Genomic DNA, 15,727 nt, shown 5'->3' with positions numbered 1-15,727 from the left:
TGCTCTGAAATAATTCCAAAACTTAACATGTTTTAGAAAATATTTTAGAACTATTTCAGTAACAGAACGCTCAGTAAAAAAGGTATGTGTTTTAATTTAGTTTGAATTTTTAGAAGTTACTTGATAGGATAGGGTCTGATATATAGTATTTCTGTTTTAAATGTAGTTTCTATGCTCACAAGAAAATGCAATCTAAGTAATATATGCTAGAAAATTAAAACAGGACAAGAACGATGGTCTGATGCAAGTGCAAATGAGGGGTTTCATTAAAAAATTAGGTAGAATTTCTCTACATTAATTTATAGGTAAGACAGAAAAAGCTCTTGGAGGCTGCACTCTACATTCAAACCTTTCCAGTCCTTGTGAATAGGAGATGGGGAAAAAGGAGACATCTGTGAAGGAGGTTCTAGCTGAATCATTAACCTATTTCATATTTATTTTTATTAAATAAATAGATATTAATTCTGAAGTAGATGCATGGGTACAGAGAATTTCAGGAGTCTTGTCATCAACATATTTTACATGTAATATGCACCTGAAAGAATATTAAATCCTGCAGAAATAACTCACAGAGACAGCGGAAGAAAGCAATTAGCATAAGAAAATTCATGCAAACAACAGATTACCATTACAGTACTCAGTCTTCTATTTTTCCCAAAAAAGCAAAGCAGAGAAACCCGCCCTTTGCAAGGTAAAAGCATATAGTGTATTAACATAGATGTAGCTATTTATAGGTATGCATACATAAAATTTAAGTTAAAATTTCCCATTGAGAACCATAACTGCAAAAAAAAAAAAGGTGGAAGGTGTCAAGATCAGACTGCTAACTTGGAAATTTCAGTTTAAGTAACTACTTTAAGGAAGGAGGAATGAACAAGTAATGGCCAGTATTTCATGTGTTTATTTGCCATAACATTATAGGGTAAGGAGTTAAGATGGTAACTTATACAGTGCATTTAAGCAGAAGTTGATATTCATGCGAGAGCTACACTATTATCAGCAGAAATACTATTTAAATTTCTAAACCCTGCTGCTTTTCAAATTTGAAGGAAATAGAAGATAGAGAAACATACGTTGCAGTCCGGCAGTGCACCATCTCACCCACAGAAATAGCAGCCTACTGTAAAAGCCACAAGAACAGTTTCTGGTAAAAATGTTTTTAGTAATAATACTAAGCAATTCCTGCCTCCACTTCTCAGTCCTGCTCTCATAGTTCAGTGTTCCTTCAGATGTGCCTCAAGTTCTGCCTGGGGATCCATGAACCAGATCAGCAAATTGGTTCCCACAAAAAGAGTGCTTCAAAGGAATCAGATAACTCTTACCATGAATTAGGTCTGTCCTGGGTTCAGCTGTAATGGTTATTTTATTCCTTCCTAGTAGCTGGTGCAGTACTGTTTATAAACTGGGGGGAGCTACCTAGAAGGGCCAGATCACAGCTTGGGTCTGACTGGGTATCAGTTGGCAGGTGGTGAGCAATTGCATTATGCATCACTTAGTTTTATTGTTTCCATTTTTTTCCCCTTCCTTTTTTAGTTTTATATTTTCTCCCCATTATTTCCCTTGTCATTATTAGTAGTAGTAGTTTAGTATTATATTTTAGTTATTAGACTGTTCTGATCTCAACCCATGGGGTTTACCTTCTTTTAATTCTCCTCTCCATCCTACCTGGAGCAGGGTGAGGAAGAATGGGAGAAGTGAGCAAGCAGATGAGTGGTTCTGAGTTACTGGCTGTGCTTAAATCAAGACAGTCTTTTTCACAACACGGCCATAGAAGGACCCAGGCTCAAAAAACTGAAGGGACATGCACTGAAGTATGGGAGTGAAAGTCAGCAGAGTGAGGGAGGGCATAAGTACCTTAGGTCAGTACACATTCCAATAATGAAGGCTCAAAATGCAAGTAATTGTAATATTGTGCTCCTTTAGCCAAGGACCTGACACTAATTATTGTCACTGAATCAATGAAACTGAACTTCTGTTTCACTTTATTCCACAAAAAAGGGCTTTATTCTTTCATGAAGACTGAAACACATTGCCAGCATTGTCCTGGGAATGGTGCTGATTATGACTAAGTTGATATAGAAGATAACCTCCTGCCTTCCCCTGCAAGAGAAGGGATGGTAAGATGCACCAGGTCAGCTTTAGTCAGAAGGAGACATCTTGTATATAGTGTATTAACACAGTTAACCTGCTGCCAAAGCTAATACACACTGCCAGAATATTTCCAAACACTGCATTAAAGAGAGCAAGATTTTAATCTGAAATGTGTCTTTGAGAACCATGAAATACTGAGTAGCTTCATGGACACTAATTCAAATCTGAAGCCTGTAAAATAGCAGGAAACCATACATCATGATGAGATGGAGGGTAGGATTACACAACACAAGGCTACAAAACTAACATTAAATACTGGGGCAGAGGTACACACAAATGAGATGTCCTCATACCTTGAACCACTTAAAGCCAAAATGGTTGACCTCATGCACTGATTCATTAAACAGCTTCAGACAGGCAATGAAGTGGCAGAATGGTAGAAAACAAGATAAACAGAAGAGACGAAAGAAAAAGCATGCAATTAAAAGCAAATTATAATGCATTTGGACAACACTGACATTTTTAAAATTACATATATCACTCATACTTGGTCTAGGAATGTTCCTAACCTATTGTTTGTTTATAAAAATCAAAGGATTTGCCATTAATATCATATGGAAAACAGAACTATGCATTTTAAAACTAAGAAGCTATCTAAGGGTGTCTGTTACAACTCTACAAAGAACCTCCACAGAACATGATAAAACAAAGAGGGCATTCTTTTAAAGTAATTGAAGGAATATGAAATAAAAAACAGTTGAAGAAAAGTCTCTTCCTCACCTTGGAAAAAAAGCTACTTGCCAGCACTTTCTTACTTAACTGTATTTAACTGATAGCAAAACAAAATCCCAAAGGACAAATGGGGCACAGCAGCTCTCCTGGTGGAGGCTGGAACAAGACACCCCAGTTGCTTTTCCTTTGTGCTGTCTTACTGATCATATTTTAAAACTATAACTGGTCAGAGCTGACAGTTTAGTTCCTCTGCTAGAGCAGGACACTGCTGTCAATCAGTCGATACAGATGTTGACTTTTCCTTCTTCCGATATTGCTACTTTCCATCCATCCTTCTTTTTCCTCCTTCCTTCTGTACTGCAACATCCAAATTATTTTTTTTTTCCCACAATGCTATTGCCCATCATATTCCACCAGTCTTTTCCCACAAATTTTACTCATCTTGGATCTCTTCCTTTCCTCTCAATCTCTCACTGATGTTTATGGCTTATTGAGCCTCAGACTCCACACTTCTTTGCCTTGCCTCATCTTTCAGATTGTACAGCCAATTTGAACTCTCCATTCACCAGGTATTTCCCTTTCCACCAAGCTCTGACCATTTGACCTCATTGTGTCCCTCTCATCAGGCTTTGATGGTGAATTCTTTTGAAAAGTCTCCTTACTGCCAAATCTGAAGTTTGTGAGTATCCCCAAAGCATTATTCTCTTCCCATATTCTTGTTTTAGGATGTCTCACGTATAAATAAAGGTTCACTTTTATAACAACAGTCCCCTATTTTACTAACCCAGACTTATTTCTTCTACCCATATTAAACCTGCTGCTAACATCTCACACTGGAGACATCTATGAGGAGCTCATGCTCAAGATGCTAAAAAAGAGATCTTTGCATCCTGTGACTGCATCTTCCTTACTACTTCATTTTTTTCCATTTAGGACAGAACTTCCATATTTTTGTTAAACTTGATAGTATCTTTGACTCAAACTTCTTTAAAGTTTATTTTTAAAGTCTTGCAGAATTTCTTTTATGGAATACCTCAAATATAAGACATTTTTGACTGCATCTGTATTACTGAAGTTCTTTGGTAGGATTTCTTCCACGTTTGGACCTAAGCAAAAATCATTCTTGTGCAGGTTGTGCCCATTTGTGAAGTAATCCCCTTGTCTGTAGGTTTGATCATGTTAATGCCACAAGCATACCTCTTTGCTAGTGAATCAAATGCAAGCTACCCATCCTTTGAAAACTGTACTCCACCCACTTTTCACTTTTAATACTGAGATGACCTGTGACCATCCTCTAGTAAAGGCCCACATTATGTGTGCACAGAATTTGTAAATGTTCATCTTTGTGCTTACTTCCCTAACTTCAGATACTTCTAACCTCTACATAATTAACACACTCTACCTTCTTCAAAACTTCCCCCCCCACCCCAAAATTCACAAAACCTTATGCATCTTGTTCTGCATTTTTAGCACAGACTTCACACAAGAGTTCTATATGTTCCTAGGTGCTCAAAGAATATAGAAATGGACACTTTGTCTTGTAACAAAGAAATCAAAACATGACATCCTAAGCACTGAATCACATACTATTGCTGTTTACTTTTGCATCTCAACATAGAACCTTCTCCCTTGTGAGTTACGTATTTTCCTTTCAAGGAGATCTAATCTTTGATGTGGTATTCACTACCTAGTTAACATTTCTGTTTCATGCAATTTTTTTAAAGGCTACAAGAATACTGGAAAGAAGGCATTCTTGAAAGTGAATTCCATAATATCAGCTAGGGTCTTAGGGTACAGCAACCAGAATTATTCTCAGAATGACTATCAGTGAACAGCTGAGCTTGACTGTAGTCTAAAAAGAAACAGTTGCTTTCTTCATGAAAACTGGATTATTACTAACATATTTATATCTTCTTTTTCATTAAAGTCTGTGATATAAGAATATATATTGGAAACGACCTCTTAAAATAGTTTAAAGTGCACTTAGTCAGAACTTCTTTTATTTAAATAACAGAGAAGATCACGCCATTGCAATGCAACTGCAACCGACCAAATGCTCCTGTTTGCTAATTGTGGTCAAGTAAGGAATAATGAAAGATACTGAAGAGGCTCACAAAAAGCACAGTAAGAATGCTAGGTTCAGATTCTCCTTTAAAAATGTATTAAATTCTCATGGAATTTTATTCACTACTTATGGTATGCTTTCTTAATGATTACTTATGCGAGTTAAAATTGGGCACATACATCATCCTTCAGAGCATCTTGTCAGTGGCACAGAATCAGTTAATGCATAGAAGTTTATACCTGTGGCTTCAGCACACAAATATGTATTTTCTGTGTGTATGCTTGGCTCAAGCTAAGGGATTTGTCTCTTTATCCAGTTGTTTTGCAAGTGCAATGAGACCATGGTTCACAAACTCAACTATGCTAGTAAAACTCATTGTCTCAAATCACTTTCAATGAACAACACAATGAACCTACATATGGTTATGCATAGGAAGATAGCTTTTACAGGCAAGACAGATCAGAAGAGTTACTACTTAAAATAGTATTTTAAATCTCAGGATACCTTATATTTCTTTTTAACTTCAAGAAAATATTACCTATGAAATACAACTTATCATGAAGGCTTTGCAGACTTTTTGAGTCATTACCTAATGTTGGAACAGTGATATAGAATCATCAAACAAAACCATCTGTGTTTCATGGTAGAGTAGGGAAAATAGTACTTTACTGTCTGGTTACTTTCCTAAGAAGACTACCAGTGACTTTATAAGATTGCAGACCTGTTTCTCAGCATTCATCCTGGCTGACTCCTCTTGTGCTAGCACCATTTCCCGCTCTGCAGTTATCTGAACACTTTCTCTGAGTGCCTCTTCCAATTCTTCAATCCGATCATCCTTTTTACGAAGATTGTCCTGGAAAATGACGGGAGACCAGGTGAAGATGGCTTGTTTGGAATTACAGCCTTTTAATCAACCACGTTTTATGCCAACCAAAATGTGTTTCTCCCTCCCAAGGTGCAACTGCAGGCAAATTATCTTCGCAGAGAGGAGAGAAAGATGAAGTGATGCAAGAGTAGGAGGAAGATTACAGCAAGGAGGAGGAGAAAGCTAGCAAAGCAGGACCTGAAAAGAAGTGCTTGCCCTCCACGTTGGATATACCAGAGTTCTTTCAGATTATACAGCATAGGGTTGTTGGTAAAAAAAAATTAGTAAGCAGTTCCAAAGAAGCACAGAAGCCAGAATTCATGGGAACATAGCAGGCATTGCCCATTTGCTCACACATTCACAAGCAGGTGTGGTAAGAAGGAAAACATTTCACTGCAGTTTGGAATTTGCCGTTTCCAAGTTAAGGGGAAGAAAGGTAAACATTAACCCAACAGTTTTCCATTGATTGGATTAAGTCTTTAAGGAAGTTTTTAATCAAAAATTCTCTAGGAATTATGAAGGATTCATCTGGGCTGCCTGAATCTCAGACATTCAAGTATCAAGACTACCTTAAAGTGTATTCTTTGATTAAGAGCATCTTCACAATTGCAAGTTCAGATGTCCCACAAATATTCAAAGACCATGGAAGAAAACTGTATTGCTCCTCAGAAAACATACTGCTTTACTGGTTTATGTAAAAAAATAACTTTGAAAAAATATATACAAAACTAACGATATTGTTATTTGTAAAGAAGGCCCTCCTTACTTTAATACTGCTAGGAAAATAAATGTGTATCTCCTGCTTCTGCTGTAACAACTTGGACAAAAGACTGCAAAGTAGGCTGTCCTGACACGTATATATGAATTGTCTTGGACCAATGGCTACTTAAAAAATCTATCAGAAATGAGCAGCTTGATGGAAGACTTCTGCATTTCTTGACTTGCAGATTGCCTTAGATCACAGGATTCAGATGAGATATTAATGCATGTTTAAGGTACCACATGGGCTTTTTAGCCATCTCAGCAGTAGTGGAAGAATAAAAAATGTTTCTCTTTGTTTCTTGCATTTTGCCTTTTGTCAGATTTACCTCTTTGTCTTCCGACCTTTTGTATTTATGATTGAGATTTTCCACTGTTTCTCTGAAAGTGTTTCATACCATATAAAGAATAAGGATAAAGATGACTGACTTGGAAAAAATTTGACCTTGCAACCTTCATAATGCAAGAATTAGTCACTGGAGTTTAAAGAACGAATCTGACTTACTTCTTAATTCCTGCTTTCAAGAACTTAGGATATATCACCAAGGATACCTGTTATACGAACACCATTTCTGGCAGTCTTAAAACTGTCACTTTCGATGAGAGTGCTCCAGCAGAGATGCAAAGCTTTATATGAGACCAGCGCAAGACCCCTGGCACCACTGCCTTTGTGCAGGGAAAGGCTAGTATTCAACCACTAGCACAGGTGACAGTATTTGTTAGGCTTTGCAGGCATGCTGATGGTTACTTTCCAGAATGGATTCACAGGGCAAGTAATTGCTGATTTCTAAAGAAACAAACTGAGATATAAATTTCTAAAAAAGGAGTTGCAGAACATGTTTTAATACTATTTGAATCTTCCCAAAACGCTGAGAATATCTTCCACCAGTACTTTATGGTTATGATTAGCTTAAGTGAAGATTCATACAAAAGATGAATAACAAGTTTACAGAAACTTTGGAATATTAACTGTTGCCAGACATGAATAATATTTACTTGCTTATCTGCATTACACAATAAATATCGACTGTGCTTCTTGATATATTATTCACAGATTGCCAAGTGTGGAAGTGTAGCTCTCCATTTCAAACAACAGACGTGGGAATGCTTCATTTGAACAGTTACATGTAAAATGGAAAGTGCTTTAAAATAAGATTGCAGAATAAAACATTCTAACACATAAGGTAAGAGGTGAATTTGATATTGTATTAATACCATATAGCGCTCAATTCAGACACGTGAACTCTTGAGAGACAGAAGGAAGAGCAATTGGTGATACCAAAACTGATCAAGACAGTGACATATAAAATGCACTTGAAAAAAAAACAAACCATATTCATATAGAATTACTTTTCCTAAAATAATAGATGAACTTAAACATACATGGTAGATGGTTGCAAGTTAAAATACTCCAGTGTTGACTACAACCAGCTACCTGGAAACAAAGATCTTTACCTTCAGTCTAATACTAACAAGTAAGGAGAGATCAGTTACAAGTTTTCATTGTGTCTCAGACAAACCTAGTTAAAAGATGTGCAAGTTTACTCTTGTAAAGGTGTCTCAATGTGTGTAACCACCTTACAAAATCATACCGATGCCTGTTGGGAGTAGGAGGTAGTTGCATGGCCAGGTAGCACCTCCACTGGTGGCAGAACAGTTTTAAGCCTATTCTTTTAAATAATTGCTTTGTTTCCAGCTTTCTGATTCATGACTAATTGATTAGCATGTGAATTATTCTTCTTTAAAATACAAACTGCTGTTTCAATCAAAACATACTAATTAGAAAAAAACTAAATAAAAGTGAACCAGCGTTTGCCTTTTAACATACCAGCATGCTTTTCCAGTTGTTTGGCTTTAACTCTCAAAACATGTCACTCACACTGACCTTCAACCCATGCTGCTGCTTTCCTCCTTTTAGTTACATGAAGTGTTCTACCTTTATTGTGATAAATAAGCTTTAAACTATGAAGAAAAACTTCTATTAATTATAACTACAGTTATGACTTATTTTTTTTCCTGCAGTGACTGATCCTCTGAAGCAGTGGACTAGAGTACAACTTGAGTTGCTTCGTACAGATGTATATCCGAATGTGACACTGAGGGTAAATTTATCTTCCTGTATTTTGATAAAATTGTAGAATGATAAGCACTGGCTGTCTCCTTTCATGAAGCTTATACAGAGGACTATTCAGAAAGAAAATAAATAAATATTACTTACCTGTACAGTAACTGGATTCTTCAAGATGTATTACCTAACCAAGTATCTCCATGCCCTTCCCTTTCTCTCCTCCCAAGCCCAATATGCATGAGATTGCACAGCAGAGATGGAATTAAACTGGGATAGAGGAGACAGCCCTGCCTTTATGCTCACTGGTGGCAGCACAAAGAAAATTAAAACCCCATCTGAGACTGTAGGAGTGCCAAGAGTTCAGGCACAATAAAAATTTTTTGCTACCTATCCTATGACCCCATAGCTGATTTGTATGCAAAACTCATTCCAATACATGTCTGTCTGACAGCCTGAAAGGAACAGGAGGTGTGACTGATGCACATTTCTGGTCTTTTTCTTTCACTTCAGGAAGGAAGTGGTAGGATGTCCAAGTGATACATGTTAAAAGGATGTATCAATTTAATCTATCCTGCATTCATGTGATGTGTAACCTGTCATAAAGTTTTATGGAAGTGCGTGAAAGAGGATATATGTTTTCACCGAAGCATTTAGGTTCAATTAAATCTGATGTATCCTGGCAAACTTCTTCATAACTGTGTCTTGAACTAGACTCAGAAAGGCTTTTATGGCCTAATTGCACCCTTTGAAATGGAATTACGGTAGATTTCTTTAGTTAACTCTTGGGAAAGATTAGTAACAGTTGGAGAAGGCAGTGAAATGCTTAACTGTTAAAAATATTTCTAGGGCTAGCCAATCACGTAGGCAGGGAAAGATCATTTTCATATAACCCTGTAATTAATGCACTAGCACATTTTACCTGTGTGCTTTCATAAACCAGAAGGGAATAACACAGTACTGGAAACATTTCAAGTGAGGAATAAATTATTTCTTACGCAGTGACATTATTACATCATTGCAAGCACTTATTCCTGTGAACTACTGCTCTTCATTATCATGTATTTCCTCAAAAAGCCACAACCTAGATAAAAAACCCAATGATAATGATCTCAGTCCATTCTAGATGGAATAAAACTCTCCCTAGAAAGAAAAATCCTGCTTTGTGAACTCACCTTCCACTAAGTAAGCAGAACCTGAGAACTCAGGACTGTCAGCTGCCTCAAGCACTACTTAAAGCTTCCTCCTGGATACAAACTGTCATTTTAGTTATTGATACAACAAATTCTTCACCAACATTTGGAGGGAGGCCATCTACAAATGTTAGGAACACAAGGACCTGATCTCTACAACTCTCAAGTGCATGCTGGCTGATTAATACGAAAAATTTAAATCTCACCAAGTTTCTCTCATAAGGTTCCCTGGCTTCCTGTCTTTGTCCATAACCAGTAGGGTCACCAAATGGGAAAAAAGGAAAAATAGGTTCCGCTGTAGTCAGCTCATTACTGAGGACTTCTGGTTTGTCACCTTAGGAGTCTACCAAAAGATGCCAAAACACTCTCACTAAATTATGGAAGGTGGTTTTCTGCAGTGCTGGTTAAACTACTGCACTGCTGAACCCAGAAGGAAAGATGCTATACCAAAATGAGAAGGCTACTCTTCAGAAGATGCCAATTGATGAAAAGAAATGAAAACTAATCTCTGCTTTTCTCTGAAAAATACTTGCAAAAACCTGCAGACCTTTTTAAAAAGGTCTTTAAGACCTTTAAGAGAATATACAATGTGAAGGTACTAAAAATTAGTTTCATTTGATTTCAGAAGCAATCATAGGGCCTTAAAACTTAGGTGAGGGTTCTTCATTCAGCTCCATGTGCTGATCAACTACTTGAAAAAGTCTCTGAACAAGAAGAACATGCAAAATTGTCACTTGTAAATACCTCTTACACTGATGAGACAATACTTTGACTTCATGAGTTTTTAAGAATATACATTCGGTAAATGTAGGACATATCACCATGGTACATAATTTGAATGGCAGTTATCATAGAATCTAGCTCAAGACTGTTTGGGGTCCCTGTGCAACTCATTCAAAGGACATGTCCATGACGGATGATTTCTCCCTCTGGATTCATTACCATTTCCTGAAAAAAATGACAATAAAAAACCCCACAGCATGCTGTCTTGGAAAGTGGAATTGAAGACTACTTTACAAACTCCTGAAGAAGGATATGCCTTTAGGGTAGTGTATAGCTCGGTGCCAAGATGTAGCATGAACCACAAATAAACAAATATGGAATATTAGAGATACCGAAAAACTAAGTAACAGAGAGGCAAACTACTTTGTAAACAGCTGCTACTATATACAGATTGCTGGGCAAAATCAGGAGAGTTTATATAATAACCACAAATACTAATGCTAGTATCATCAATGTTGCATACAGCTGAGCTGATGCCCTCAGTTGGCAATGAACTTCAGCATCAGGGGTTACCTGAGGTGGGGAAATCTCTCTCTAAGCATGAGTATACACATATTAGGTTTATATGAAGTCCCTGTATCTCACCGAGTGAGCCAAAGAGGGTTTTTTTGCAAGTACATCAACAGCATATGTAATTATCATGAGTTCCTGAATGAAAGGAATGGTCTAAGAGCTGAAAGGACAGAAACTGACAAGTGGGAGCTCCTTGACTAACTCTTCCTCATCTTTGGAGACATCAGACTCAAGATGCATGACGGCTATCTCATCATGTCAACATCTGGAAAATTGCATTTGCCAAGTAAGACACATGGATTGGAATTCAAGCCTGACAAGTTGTATAAATGCAGAAAAATAACAACATGTGACAACGAAATGAAAGCGCAGTAGAAGAATTTCATTCCACTAGGAGCTGAGAGGGAAGTGCAACAAACCTGGCCACAGCACTGCTTATGCCACACTGAAAACACGAGGGACAGCAGAAGGTGATGAGTACATTCTCCTAAGAGTACCACAGTGCAAAAAGAGAAGATGTGTACATCCAGAATATGCATGCACTGGTGGATCATCAGTTGCAGAAAGAACAAAATGGATAAAAATTATTTCTACACATGATAAATTGAACCAGCGCATTATAATTAGCACAGAGGAAAAAAAAATCATACAGAAACCAACGTTTACAAGAAATGGCCAGTGAATTTTTCTTTTGAAATAGAAAGGTAGGAAATGGAGTGGTGTTTGGACAGCACTGTCCCTTGAATATCATTGCTGTAGATTAGGACAACACTCAGGACTAAAAATTATGCTGCTAACAAAAATATTTGCTCCTGTGTACACGGGAAGGATGCACACTTTAAAAGTTACCTCTATGGACATTCACTTAAATGAAAATCATAAAATGTGCTCAACTACGGAAGTTTATAAAATAGAAAGAATAAAAACTGGGAGGCAGCTGCTCTACTCTGCACAAAGTCCTCCTGGCTACCTACCCCATAAAGGAAGAAAGAAAAACACCCCACACAGAAAATAAAATATGTCTGTAAAGTAACATGACAAATTTGTGATGGGCAACATATTGGTACCAAGATTAGTTACGTAGAACCTAACTGAAGTGGTAAGCATCGGTAAAAAAAATGCTCTTCTCTACTTGCTAAGAAAAAAAGCATAGAATCAATTTGTCCATCTGAAGTTATGTGAACTCATTTCTGTTCTTAAACATACAGGTCACAAAGAAGTAGCAAAAAAATACAAAGAAACTGCAGTCCTGCACAATAGCATTAGCACTGAATGACAGTTAACACTAAAATGAATAATTTTGAGGTATGTCAAGATGTAAATTACATTCCGTATGTGAAACATGTATAATCCTAAGGGCAAAATGTGCATGCATTTGTCCCTAAAACATATTTACATGGAAAAAAACACACCCAAACATGAAAATTGGAGAATTTTATGTTACCACTCAGGTGTGTTACTTTCAAAAAGTATTTCCATAATATACAGCAGTTTTGTTCAACATCTGGAGCAACCTAAAATACACAGAGCTTGTGGTAACGGTAAGAAAGGATCCTAATCGATACTAGTTGAATTATGCCCATCATAAAGCTCTATAATTTCTATATCATTCTCTGCTATCGAAGAGGAATTCCACTGCAATCTATATTATTTATACATTTCTTGAGGGAGAATGAAGAGGAAGAAGAAAAGGACATTTTTAGACACTTACAATGGCCTAAAAGGGAAAGGCAAAACTGATTATTCCTATGAGAAACTGGCAATGTTTCTTCCTGATAGCTGCCATGTTTTTGACACTTCATTCCTGTTACTCTAAGCTTGGTGCTCCCAACACAGCAATCAGTTAGGTATGTTGGTTTTGTACAGGCACTTTTCATCAGTAACAGCATAGACACACTAAAGTACCTTGCCAATACTAACAACCAGCTTTACCATTTAGCAGCTCACACAGGGTGCCAACAGTGTTAACATTTTGCTTCAGCTGCTGCAAATTACCACATTTGTGTTTTTTAAAAGCTACAGGGACTAAACTTCTAACCACAGTGGGTCACTGCATGGACTATTGGAATAAGACCCAAGGCTGACAATACAGTTGTGAAAATGCTCTGAAGTGAGCAAAAGCATGTAAATGTTATGGGGGCTTGTGATTTTTCTTTGTCTGCTAGTTGTCTATTTTATTTTATTTTATTTTATTTTATTTTATTTTATTTTATTTTAGAGGTGTTTTTTGAGAGGCTAATTGGGAAAATGCTACTGTAAAAGGATTTCTTCTTCACACATAAATCAGTACTATGACTCAAGACTCCTAAATTGATATGGGATTACAGCAAATAAAATAGTGGCAGTTTTAACTAACTGCACTATTAATACAAAGCTCGAACCCACACATTATTCCCTTGATACAGGCTTAGTCCTCTGAACTTTCCTTGCCAATGTCAGCCCTGTCATCATCATTGTACTAATACATCACAGTAGCTGTAAGACCTACCTTTCTTTGCTCATTTTCAATCATTCAGCAAAAAAAGAGCAGAGAAGCAGCATACATGGACAGCCAGCTATAAAGTTCACATCTTCCCTCTTTTTCATAGCTGAACATATGACAAAAATTGCTAGTGAGACACCAGCACTGAGGAAATGTTTACTCAGCAGTTGATGCCACTGAATCTCTCCCACTCTTTCAGTTTTGAAGGGAATTCCTGCAGTCACCTCTGGTCTCATTTTAGTCTTTGATGCCTCTTTCTTGATTTTCATCATAGTAGAGCAACTATTGTATTTGTGCTAGCAACTGCTTCTTTTAACCATCAGTTCAGGGATAAGACTAACAGTCTAGCAAGAATGCAAACTATGCATTTACTTAATGTAAAAAATGCCCAACATTATTACTTTTACTCATGCAGATGTACCTGTATCTCCCCAACTTCAAACTAGAGATCATCAAACCAATTTCATATCACAGTTAAATTATTGCTGTTTTTCACACCATCTGGGAACACTCTAACCCACCCGCAATCCCTCTGCAAGCCAGCTGGATTCAGCTACTAACAAAATACTCACATATTAATTTAGCAAAATGTTTTACTTAAAAGATTAAAAACACATTTCTGTTATCAATACCTTTACAGTAAATACACAGATCAGCCATACCACTGTATCTAAAGTGTAAGGATACATTTGAATACAAGAAATAAACATATTTATGACTTGGATGCAATAACAGAAACTTAAAAAAAATCACTAAGAGAGAATCAGGACAAACGGAATGACTTAGGTGGGCAGCAGCAGTCAATTCATATGCATGTATGGAACATGAAACCTAATAGAAAAAATTCATAAGAACAGAATAGTGAAAGTTAAAGTTGGGCATTAAGACATTAACACCATCAGAAAACAGTTTAAAAGTACTGAGATGAAGTATTTGAAATAAAAGCTTCCTGTTGGTGTATTTTCAGTGGTGCACTGACAGTAGCATTTAAACAGGCAACACAGAATTGCAGCTTTCACAAAAATTACCATTTCAATTCACTGGCAAAGAAGCCAAAAGGATAAGAAAGTGTAAACTCTTAACATTCTGAGAGATTCTCACTTCTTTGCATGAAACTCCAATTGTTTCTGTAAAAGCCTGAACTAGTCCAGAAAAGAAAAATAGTTACTGTTTTTCTTTAGCCCTAAATATTCCAAAATGATAATCTATTGTTCTCAGCCTGTAAAGCTGGAAAAAGTACTCCCTGGCTCTTGTCCTCACTCATTTATTTTCATGTTCAAGTGTTTAAATCTATATAATATCTGTTGAAATAGAAGTTTCTCCTTATACTTACCAATTTCTTCCTTTTTTTTTACTTCTTCTGCTTTTGCCGTATCTTCTTTGTGGTGAATGGCCCGCATCATTACACATTATTCAAGAGGTGAATGCGCTACTGATGTGTACAGTGGGACAGCAGTATTTGCTGTTTTGTTGTTTAATATTTCTTAACATTGTTCTTTTTAATAGTTCTGCTAACCAACAATATTTTCATGAAAATACTTATTTTAATTCCAAGACTGTTTTACTATGGTAATACAGCTAGATCAGAACCCATCACCAAACCACCAACTAAACCAATGCAATGTCCTAAAAAGAATTTGTCATAGAATCATAGAATGGCTTGGGCAGGGGCATCTTCCACTAGAGGAGGTTGCTCAAGGCCCCGTCCAACCTGGCTTTGAACACTGCCACAGATGGAGCAGCCACAGCTTCTCCGGGCAACCTGTGCCAGTGCCTCACCACTCTCATAGTGAAGAGCTTCTTCCTAATATCTAATCTAAATCTACCCTCCTTCAGTGTAAAGCCATTGCACCTTGTCCTATCACTACATGTCTTTGTAAAAAGTCCCTTTCCATCTTTCTTGTAGGCCCCTTTACGTACTGGAAGGCTGCTATAATTTTTTAATAACTATAATCATTGACAAATTATAATTGACTATAGACATGGTCTAGAATGTTAAGGAGACCATCATCTTTTAATCTTTAGTAGAAGATTTAGTTTTTCTAACCACCTGCATTTTGATCTGAAAGTACTTCAAACAAAATTCAGCAGCTGAAAGGACTGGTGCTGACTTGTAGTATTTTACAACCTTCTGTCAAATAGGAATACATGATTTGCAGTGTAAGCCTCAATCCCACCT

General features: G+C 36.9%; 1 protein-coding gene across 1 annotated transcript in view; it reads right to left on the bottom strand.

Moving 5' to 3' along the window:
- Positions 1–15,727, bottom strand: part of ERC1 (ELKS/RAB6-interacting/CAST family member 1) — a 284,155-nt gene that overhangs the window by 108,622 nt on the left and 159,806 nt on the right. Inside the window, exon 14 of the mRNA XM_034062833.1 lies at positions 5,610–5,741. Coding sequence (XP_033918724.1) covers positions 5,610–5,741 — 132 coding nt within the window. The remainder of the gene's footprint in view (positions 1–5,609; positions 5,742–15,727) is intronic.

The sequence above is a fragment of the Melopsittacus undulatus genome, chromosome 5, assembly GCF_012275295.1.
Source record: "Melopsittacus undulatus isolate bMelUnd1 chromosome 5, bMelUnd1.mat.Z, whole genome shotgun sequence".
Taxonomy (NCBI): Eukaryota; Metazoa; Chordata; class Aves; order Psittaciformes; family Psittaculidae; genus Melopsittacus; species Melopsittacus undulatus.
Note: the sequence above shows the minus strand (reverse complement) of the source record. Positions and strands in the feature narration are given on the sequence as shown.